The sequence below is a fragment of the Polypterus senegalus genome, chromosome 2 (genome assembly GCF_016835505.1).
Source record: "Polypterus senegalus isolate Bchr_013 chromosome 2, ASM1683550v1, whole genome shotgun sequence".
NCBI classification, from domain to species: domain Eukaryota; kingdom Metazoa; phylum Chordata; class Cladistia; order Polypteriformes; family Polypteridae; genus Polypterus; species Polypterus senegalus.
This window is the reverse complement of record NC_053155.1, coordinates 16,617,137-16,628,582: the sequence shown is the minus strand read 5'-3', so window position 1 is coordinate 16,628,582 and position 11,446 is coordinate 16,617,137. Positions and strand designations below refer to the sequence as shown.

Here is an 11,446-nt window from a genome sequence, read left to right as displayed (position 1 = left end):
CCCAACCTGCCGGATCAACCAAAGATATTGGTAAACGACCACTGTATTGTAGTTACTCTATAGTTTAAAATTATATTATTATTAAATATTACTGTATAGCGCTTTGTAGAACAGACATAAAGGGAGGTTCTTCTACCCAAGCTACATAACGCACTGGTGTAGCTTTATGCTGTTGTCATTTGATGTACAGTAGAACACCAATAGAAGAACTATAGAAGAACTAATGGACTGTTTCAAGGAGTAAGGAATATGAGTTATGATAAAGGAGAGAAGAAGACAAATAATCTAATATTTTTTAAACATAAAGTAAGCGAAGGTGCGATAGAACTGTTTAAAGCTACGAAGGGGACTTTAGAAGTGGATAGGTTGATCTTGTAAGGTGACTGCACTTATTTTAAAACATGTTCTTCAATAAAAAACACAGGGACACCATTCGAGTTTGGTTAAGGGTGACTTCTGTACAAATGCTAGAAAACATTTCTACATACAGAAAAGCATGGGTAAATAGACTAAAGCCATATTTGGATGGGATTAGTTTTATACCAGAAGATGGGGTGGAGTAATTATTACTGCAGGACCTCTGTAAGTTTAGCTCAGTCCAAAACACTCAAATGATTGAATTTTATTGACATGTCAATTCACATAAGACTAGTTTAACCTGGGGTCATTTTTTTACAGACCTTTAAAAGAAGATAAAACCACCATAAACTTTACTCAAATGTGAATGTACAGTCTGTAAAAAGAATGAGCAATTTGGACGAGACTAAATTAGGCTCTCTGGTATTAATTTCTTTGTTCCATCTTCTGATGTAAAGCTAATGCCATCCAAATAGGCCTTTAGCTGCCAAGTAGTATTGTTACAATTAGCATCTTGGAAATGATTGAATCACCAGTAACGGCGCACTACATGTTATACATTTGACTTGAGCATTCATACTCTTTCTCTGTACGTTTACCATTCGTTTGCTCAGAGGTTGATGCGATTGCTGCTTGCTGAGTAGCTCTTCTTTTCTCCACCATAGAGGCTTGCTTCTTCTCCTCTTTCGTCTGCATCGTTTTGCGTTAAAACTGATTAAGTCAGTGTTTGCGTTGCAATTACTTAGTATGTTTTCCTTAATTTTTCACTTGAGCTGGAACTTGAGTCTTCAAACTGCCTCAAGAATGATTTAAGATATGAAGAGGTAGGGGAAGTGACGGCGAAAGTGGTAGGGAATGAGAAAGGTGCCCGTACGCATGTGCAGCACGGCCGCCCTGCTTAGCTGCTGCCGAGATTTGATTCTACAATAAAATAAAACCTTGGAGGTCAGTCATCACCTCCCGTAAGCGGATAGTAGACGTCACGTAGTATATGTGTACAAAATATCAGGCCAATAGGTAAATGGTTTACAAGCTACTGGTGATTTAAAATCCTGGACATACAAACAGACAGCCACAGAAGCGTATTATATATAAAGATTCCTAGAAAAAAAACATGAAAAACTATGTGTTAAACAGACAGTTAGTATTTTATTTGTCCCAGAAGGGAAATTAAGACTTTACAGATCCTCAAGGAAAATATATTATGACAAACAACAATTCTCCAAACAATAAAGTTTGATTTGACTAATAATAAGATCTGATGCCAGGCATGATCTAATATCAGGCATGTAGGTACAGTATGTGGGAGTGCAATGGATCAGATTGTGGACAGATCTGTTCAGATGTGCCCCAGGCTTACATGTAGGCTCTGTTCACATTTCTAGCCTCGTTGCTCAATTCTAGCTTTTGGGTCAAATCAGATATGCTTATCGTGGCCGTTCACATTCATAAGTACAAGTGACCTGCTGTATCTAAATGGAATGTAAACCCATCAGTCCTCCAAAACAGCATGCATGCACACATTGATACTTTTGTTCATGAGTGTTCTCTGTCACCAACAACAAAAAACTTCATATTTGTGAGACAAGTCGTGGTATTAAAACTGATAGAATGGATGCTCTAGTTACGAGAGTATTCATCACATTTTGCTATGGATGACGGAAAGCAGTTTGTCAGATGTGATTAGGTTGAAAAGGGCAAAAAAAAAATCCAGATTGCTAGCTTTCGCTATTTTCACAGCTATTGCTGGCTACTGCTGCACAAGAGATGTTTGGGTACAAGAAAGGACGCAGCAATGGTGGGACTGTGACTATTGTCACTGCTGTAGCTCTCCTCCATTGTTGTTTTGCTGTACTGCCACTGCTGGCTGATGAAGAAAGTGCTCAGCCTATGCCTATAGGCAGAAAAATGCATAAATTCCAATCTGACCATTTTCATTCATGTGACATGGCCACAAATCGGACACATATCTGATCTAGGGCCACATATGAAAGTGACTAAAATTTAATTTGAAAAGATTTGATTTCTGTTTTCTGTGTCCACACAGTTCTGAAAACATTATATTTGTGTCACATTAACTCTATGAGGGCTGAGTATTTTTTCCAAAAAATGCAGTTTTCTGAAAAGCACACAACGCGATGGTTTCACACATAGATCAACATTAAACATCTCTTACAGGGTGCTGTGGCCACCAGTTTGCGGTCTCTTGTGGCTCGAGCCACTCACTGGTGGCATGACTGTAGACTGGCTTCTAGGAGCAGTGCAATGCAATTGAGTTTGTATCTCTTGTCATTGTAAGTGGCGGTCCTCCCAGGCGAACATTGCCATAGGTACGTCAGCAACACAAACGTGTTCAGCTGGTGCCGGTACCTCACTTTTATTTCCAAACTCGATCTCCAGATCGACAAGTCAGAGTCCAAAAGCAAAGCGAAACGTCATCAATGGAGTATTTTGCTTTGTGCATTTGCTTTGATCTTTCACCAGATGTCGATACCGTTGTTTGCTCTTCACTACTCACTCGAGTGCAGGAAATCTCGAGTCAAACCAACAAAAACTAACTTTCATTCTAGCAAAGTGAGTCGAAGTAAAACGTAAGAGGCCGGTGTTGTCATTGTTTACAAGTTGATTATTACCCTCAAACCCTCCGGTTGACAAAAGTCGACATCCGCCCTGAAAGAGTTAAGGCAAAAAAATCAGATTTGAGTTATTTTAGTCTGATAATGTCAACATATCCATTGGTTAGACTCTAGAAGTGTTGTATGTGTTTTGCAATGCTTTTTAAATTTTTATGTTCACATTTTTTTTTCCTTTTATTGTTTATCATTTCTTGCCCTTGCCTTTTTAATTCACAATTTACAGCTTGGGTGTTGTAGTTTCTTCTTTAACCACCACCACCCTCCTGCATTTGCTTTTCTACTGAACCCCTCAACGTTTACTCTTGAACAAAAACTCAAGAGACTTTAACTTCTCCATCTGGGACACCTGTGACCATACTCAAACCCCACAGAATGGTAAAGTTCACTTTCAAAAACAGATCTTTAAATACGAACATGCTGCCTCTTATCCTCAGATCTTCGCAAATAATTGGAATCTCATCCAGTGTGGTGAGACCATTGACATCATCATATGCAAACAGCAAAACCTATGGCCGTAATTAAGTTGATTACAAGCAAATTGAAGATATTAACTAACACATTCTTCTTTCTTTGTTTCAGATTTCTAAAACTTGTATTCATTATGTCTTAAAAGTGGACCGGTTTTTATGTTAGCTTGATTTTTTGTGACAGTTTCTGCCAATCTAGATGGCATTCATTTATGTATTCATTTCAATTCAAATCTTCATTGCCCGAGAATAGAAATTTGATTTGTCATCTGACTTATTTAGACATACCAAGACATCACATTAAAAACTATATCTATAATGGCATACGTGTAAAATAGCGCAGATGCAAAAGGGACATTTTTATCCTTTAATTCTCAGCCTTATTCTAAGCATTAGAACATTTGTGAAAATAATTTGGTTAATACTTAGTAAACACAGCAGCATAGCCTAAACTCTTATAGAAATGTCAAAATAGTAGTTGAATTCTGAAAATTATTAAATATCAGTAATGATTTTGATTCTGCTGACTTTTATAGGTTTAGTTTTTAGGGAAATTTATTATCATGTATATTGAATGTCAAATTCATGCCAATTCTGTTTGTATGTATGCTTATACTTGTGTTTCAGCTGCCTGAACCGTGCACTAAAAAGAAAGTGATTTGCTTCCCCAGCATCAGGAGACACGGTATCTCTTGGACCTTCTCCTACAACAGTTATCTCCGTTTTGGTAAGTCAGATGTTCTCCAGCTAATATTTCTCATGCTTAGGCTGCTGAAAACTAAATTCAATGGTACATTCATACTGTTTATTGTCAAATAGAGTGGGTGCCTACTCCAGCAAAGTGGGAATTCACTCTTGACAGGGTGTCAGTCCATTAAAGGGCACTTCACCCTACTTTTCTTTCACTTTTGTTGTACGTCTGATTTTCTCACTTATTATTCTGTCCTTTTTAGCAACTGCACACATCCATCTCCACATTCTCATTTCTGACACATCTAACTTCTTCTCCTGTGCTCCCTACGCTGCCTGCGTCACAGCTCAATATATCATTGCTGGTCTTACCACTGCCTTAAAAACCTTGCTTTTAACCTTCACCATAATTCTTCCATCACACACTCCTGATACCTTCTTCAAATTGTTCCATCTACATTGAACTCTATGGGTTACCTCTACATTTAATTTTCCATCTTGGGTTACCACTAATCGTAGATATTTAAATGTATCCACTCTTTTCAATAGCTCGCCCAGCAGGCTAACTTCTGCATCTTGATCATCATTACACCTCTGTCTTCTTCCTATTTATTTTCAACCCTCTATCTTCAAAGCCCTTCTCCATTCTTCTAACTTTCTCTTCACTTCCACTTTCTGATGCTACTCAATGTGATGCACCAGTGAGACTGGTCATTTATCCCATGACTCAAAACATCCATAACCAGATCAAAGAGGTAAGGACATTAAAGGGCGCACTGACACACAACAAATACTTGCTCATATAGAAACAATTCAGAGTATTCAATAAAATGGGGATGTGAAAGAAAACTGGATTAAAATGTACACGTCAGTGGCCCAGGATCTCTGAAATGATATCAGCATATATTGACTGACTAATTTTATCTTTCACCAGTATCAATTCATTTACTCTAGCCAACAACAATGAACGTAAACTTACAAGACAAGTTAATTTTTATAGTTTGGCCATACTCAGACTTTTATTAGAACATTAGAAATAAACCTGTGGCGAGAACAGCCCAACAACTTTGTCCATCCTAGTCACCTATATTGTTCAAAATAATATCAAGACGAGATTTGAAGGTCCTTGATTTCGTACTCCCCACCCCACTACTTTGTAATTTATTCCATGTGTCAATGGTTATTAATATGAAGGAAAACCTTCTAACATTTGTTCAATATCTGCCCTTAACAAATTTACAGCTTGTGTTCTTGTTGCAGAACTTATTATAAAAGCAACAACTGAGATCTTCTTCTTCTTTCGGCTGCTCCCGTTAGGGGTTGCCACAGTGGATCATCTAGTTCCATATTTACCTGTCCTCTGCTTCTTGCTCTGTTACACCCATCACCTGCATGTCCTCTCTCACCACATCCATAAACCTTCTGTTAGGTTTTCCTCTTTTCTCATTCCTTGGCACCTCTATCCTTAATATCCTTCTCCCAATGTATTCATTATCTCTCCTCTGCACATGTCCAAACCAATACAATCTTGCCTCTCTGACTTTGTCTCCCAAACGTCCCACCTGAGCTGACCCTCAAATGTTCTCATTTCTAATCCTATCCATCCTCGTCACACCCAATGCAAATCTTAGCATCTTTAACTCTGCCACCTCCAGCTCTGTCTCCTGCTTTCTGGTCAGTGCCACTGTCTCCATTCCATATAACATAGCTGGTCTCACTACCGTCCTGTAGACCTTCCCTTTCACTCTTGCTGGTAACTGTCTGTCACAAATGACTCCTGACACTCTTCTCCACCCACTCCACCCTGCCTGCACTCTCTTTTTCACCTCTCTTCCACAATCCCCATTACTCTGTACTGTTGATCCCAAGTATTTAAACTCATCCACCTTCACCAACTCATTTACACACATGTATTCTGTCTTGGTGGTCCTACTGACCTTCATTCCTCTCTTCTCTAGAGCATATCTCCACCTCTCCAGGATCAACTCAACCTGCTTATTGATTATATTCTGGTCCAGATCATTTACGTATATTAAAAAAAAAGAAGCAGCCCCAACACTGACCCCTGAGAAACACCAAATTTGACATTACATTACATTTAACATCCATATTTGTACCATCTCCATATACAGTACAGAGTAATATACTGAAAAAAAATCTGTTTGTACCTACAGTACCAAATACAGACAAAATATTGAAAACAATATATAGTAAAAAAGACAGTCTATTCAGCAGTTACAATATATAAACGTCAACAAGTGTTCAGTCTACTCAAATTTTATGTGACTTGCTGATTGATAGACAGAGAGAGAGCTTTATTTGCCCCAAGACAGAAATGTGGCTTTTTACAGAAGCCATAAATAAATAAATAAACACATACATAAATGAATATGTAGATAAGTAAATATATATATACACACACACTGTGTCCTGAACACACACCAGAATGACTTAAAAGAAAGAAAACTTATGAATTGTCTATCACAATCACAGTGAGACATCATACAGACATATTGCTACTGTTATAGAGGAGCCCCCCTTACACTTCTTGTCACACTTCTGCTGAATAATTTGTAGGCTGAATGTCTTCAGTGTATCTGAGAGAGGATTTGCAGAATTGTTCATAGTGGCACTCAGTTTTGTTGTCCTTTGCTACGACCTCCTGGGGGTCCAACATGCCTGCCCTTTTAATTTTCTTGCTGATTCGGTATGCATTTCTTCAACTGAACTTGCCATCCCAGCACACCACAACACAGAAAGTCACACTGGCCATCACAGAGTTATAGAAGATGTGTAGGACGTCACTTCCCACATTAAAGGAACACAGTCTCCTAAGGAAGATTTCTTATAGAGTTCCTCTTTGTTACAAGCCCAGTCCAACTTGTCATTAATGTGGACCCCCACGTACTTGTAGGAGTGGATCACCTCTACATCCACTGCTTGAATAGTTCTTTATCAATACACCCCATAAGTGCAGAATCATCTGACATGGTCTGGTGTTATATTTATAGTCTGGGGCGTACAGAGCGAAGGAAAAAAGGAGACAGGACTGTTCCTTGTGGTGGTCCAGTGTTGCTTATGTCCGTATCAGAAACACAGTCCTTGAGTCTCACAAACTGCAGTCTGCCTGAGAAAGGTTATGTTCTGAACAGGGATAAAGGTAGATGTTTATTACTAATGGTCTTATGGTCTCCCTATTTTTATTTGTTTTTTTATTATTTTAGGCATTATTTTTTTTGTTTCACTTGCTCTCTTCCGGATGTCACATTACGTGACTTCTAGACGGATAGATAGAACTTTATTTGTCCCCAGGAGGAAATTTAGCTTTTTACAGAAGGTCTTTAAATAAATAAATACTTAATCAGGCATATACATAAATAAATAAGCAGATAAATAAATAAATAAATAAATACACACTCCCACACACATCCACTATGGTCTGAACATACACCAGAATGACTAAAAAGTAAAAACGTTAAAAAGAAAAGAAAACTTTTGCCCGCTGTCACAGGCACAATGAGGCATTATACAGGCAAATTGCTGTTGGTATAATGGAGCCCCAACTAGAGTTTCTTCGCAGACTTCTGCTGAATAATCTGTATTCTGAAAGTCCTCAATGTTAGTGCCCAACTGATTGTCCATTATCCAGGACACCATAGGCTCATCCTCCTGCATATGTCTGTGTTGACACCTTAACAGAGATGGCTAGATGATATTAAAGGCACTGGAGAAATCAAAAAACAATCCCCACAATGCCAACAGTTTTGTCTGGCCTTGCGGAGTACAACAACAACAACAACATTTATTTATATAGCACATTTTCATACAAACAGTAGCTCAAAGTGCTTTACATATTAAAGAATAGAAAAATGAAAGACATAATTATAAAAAATAAATCAACACTAACATCGAATAAGAGTAAGGTTCAATGGCCAGGGGGGACAGAAAAAACAAAAACTCCAGACGGCTGGAGAAAAAATAAAATCTGTAGGGATTCCAGACCATGATACCGCCCAGTCCCCTCTGGGCATTCTACCTAACATAAATGAAACAGTCCTCTTTGGCTTTAGGATTCTCACGGAAGGGCTTGATGATGATGATGGTCACGTAGACTTCTTCCTTTTAATCCGTCCATCATTGTTGGAGCATCATGAAGCTTTGAGTAGGTGGAGGTGGCGCAGGCCACCACCACAAAGAAACCGGAAAAAGAAACAGAAAAGAGAGTAGATCGATAATTGCATTCTTTACTCCAATCTTTGTCTGATAGGCAAACTTCAGTGGGTCCGGGTGGTCTATCACAAGACCACTCATATAGTTCAGGATCAGTCTCTCAAAGGTCTTCATGATGTGCGATGTGCCACTGCTCTGTAGTCTTCTTTGGAACAGGAACAATGCAAGATGTTTTCCACAGCGACAGTAGTGTTTTCTAAACATTCACGTCTGGATCAACCACACAGAAGTGAGTCTGGAAGGATTGACTTTGGCATTGTATTACAATTTTACCTTTTATTTCTGCCAATCACATACTGCAGCCAGATAATTGACAGAATATAGGGTGTCTGATCTTCAGAAGCTGGTCTTCATGCATTGGACTGCAGTGCTTGGTCATAAAGTATTATTAATATCTGTATTATTAATCTATCATTTATTATTTATTTATTATATTACATATCTGTTGACTATATTTATGTATCTAGATTGCAAATACCATACATTGCATCAATGTTCATATTGCTAACTACACATCAATATTGCTGCTACTTCTTTGTCTTGTCTTTGCACAATGTCTTGTCTTGTTTGTGTTTTAATTTTAAATTAAAAATTTTAATTTTAATTCTATTTTTAATTTATTATTTGCACTTCATGTTGTTAAACTGTGGACCCTGAGCTTCGCAGTTTCGTCTGTCTGTATACTTGCATATGGTTGAGATGACAATAATGTTCACTTTGACTTAAAGGCATAGCTCTCCATGACCTTTTTATGGAACCATATCCATCAGTAGAGAAGTATATTTCTTTGTTTCTATATTTTAATATAAATTTGTATGATGTTTCTGGTTTAGCATTACTTTTTTTGTTTATGTTACTTTTTTTCATATTATATTTGCAATCACGTAAGCAAAAGTGAACTTGCTAAGAATAAGCTTAACTGAATTGAACTGCTGGTCAGATTTACATATATACATGGTGAGTCAAAATTATGTTAACACTAATGGTACTGCTATGTATATCTACTCTATATATATATCAAATCTTAAGCCTAAAAGTGCAACAATTTTATGTCACGTTTTTAATGTTACATTTTTTATCACGCTTTAAATCGGGCTTATTTTAAAACCTACATATATATGTTTGGTATCATTCTTTTCAGAATTTATCGAACTTTAATGTGATGTTGTTAGATTTTCAGGTTCTTATTCCGTTTTTAAATTATAAACTAAAAAATATCAAGAACTCACGTACCGTAAGACGAGACTTTGTGCCAAGAGATGTGACCGTGCCCGGGGCTGGAAATAAAAGACAGAGTAGGACAGCTGCTGTACAGGCTTTTAAATGTTCAAAGCACCGTGCTAGATGCAGATCACACGGCATGGCAGCAGCAGCAGCAGCAAGCTAGCAGTTGATCGAGCAAAGAGGAGGTTAAAAAAAAAATTTATTTGTTTCCCATTGTATCACCATTTAAGAGGGGGTCTTAATCTTCTTGGGGTACGTTCAGCTCCCCTCTTCACAACACGAGCGGCAGAGACTCGAATTGGCTGGCATATAGCGCAGGCTGGGGGTGAACCAAGCAGGGGGCGAACCCCCTAGTACTTATTTATAATTTATGTGCCACATATGGTGCATGTGTTGAACATGATGGAGAACAGGTTGAGACATTCCTGTAAATAATCTCCCACATTTAACGTGTGTTTTGTGAATAAATTGTTTCCACCATTCAAATGTTAACATATTTTTAACTCAACCTGTATAGTTTTTTTTTGATTCAGCAGTACATGCAAAATGCAGTCTAATTTCTAAGCCTTCTTTTTCAGTTTGGAAGTGGAAGAAGAAAGTGATGACCAACTACACTGTCATATCTGAGTTTGTGCTGCAATGCATGATCACGCCTAGTCAACGAACCCTGGCGATTGCTGCCCTTGTCTTTGTCTATGTGGCGTCACTCTTTGGAAACCTGATCGTCATTGTAGTTATAAAAATTAACTACAAGCTGCACACTCCAATGTATGTCTTCATTGGCACCTTGGCAGTGATAGATTTGGCTAACAGCACCATCCTCATACCAAAAATGCTGGCTGACCTTCAGTATGAAACAGCATCAGTCCCATACCGGGCGTGCATGCTGCAGATGTATGTTATACTGAATATGGAGGAGATGGAATCCATTTTATTAATATTCATGGCTCTTGACCGTTATGTGGCTGTTCTCTACCCGCTAAGATACCCTTCAGTCATTACCATGAAGTTTGTTTGGACTGTTGTCTTATTTTTGCCTGTGTTTACATTTCTTTTGAATTCACTCTTTGTTATTTTTGCAACGGAGCTCTCCTTTTGTCACACAAATATCCTACCTTATTGTTTCTGCGATTATGCAACCATGGTTAATGTGGCTTGTAATGACGATCCCAAGTATTTAAGTCTTTTGACCAACAATACGACTGTCTTTGGTTTAGTGGCTTTCGCTCTGACTTTGTTCTCCTATGCCAGGATTGTTCTGGCAGCTTTGAAAATCACATCTTCTGATGGAAAAAAGAAAGCATTCAGCACGACGTTCACACATTTACTGGTTGTGGGGTTTTTTCATTTTCCACTTTTATCGTCTTATATTCTTCCTGGAGCAGGAGTCAAAATGTCTGCACAAGCCTATAATACAATGGTGATTGTTGGAAACGTTGTTCCTCCCATGTTGAATCCAGTAATCTACAGTTTCAGGAACAATGAAATAAAAAATACCATTTACAGGCTGTTTAAGGGCAAAAGAACTGTTCCAGCAGCCCTTCACACCTAAATAATCTACACCCAACAATGGCTCCTTTTTTATCAATGTAACTGGTTTATATGATTAAGCATCTAGTTATAATCATATTGTTCAATTTCTTCTGTTAAAAACATTGAATTTTTGTTTCCCGATCTGTTATGTCCTGGTGGCTGAGTATGTTTAGATGACACTATATATATATATATATATATATATATATATATATATTTTTTTAATTTAAAAAATGATCAGCCAATTTATATATACTGAACTAAATGTATAAACATTTAATTTGCAGAATTTTATTTTAAAAATAAGGC

The 11,446-nt window shown here is 37.7% G+C and overlaps 1 protein-coding gene across 1 annotated transcript; it reads left to right on the top strand.

Moving 5' to 3' along the window:
• Window positions 1-10,205: 10,205 nt before the first annotated feature.
• Window positions 10,206-11,156, top strand: LOC120524267 (olfactory receptor 1E1-like). The gene has a single exon (XM_039746125.1). It carries the CDS (start codon window positions 10,206-10,208, stop codon window positions 11,154-11,156), a length of 951 nt encoding a protein of 316 aa, XP_039602059.1.
• The last annotated feature ends 290 nt before the right edge of the window (window positions 11,157-11,446 follow it).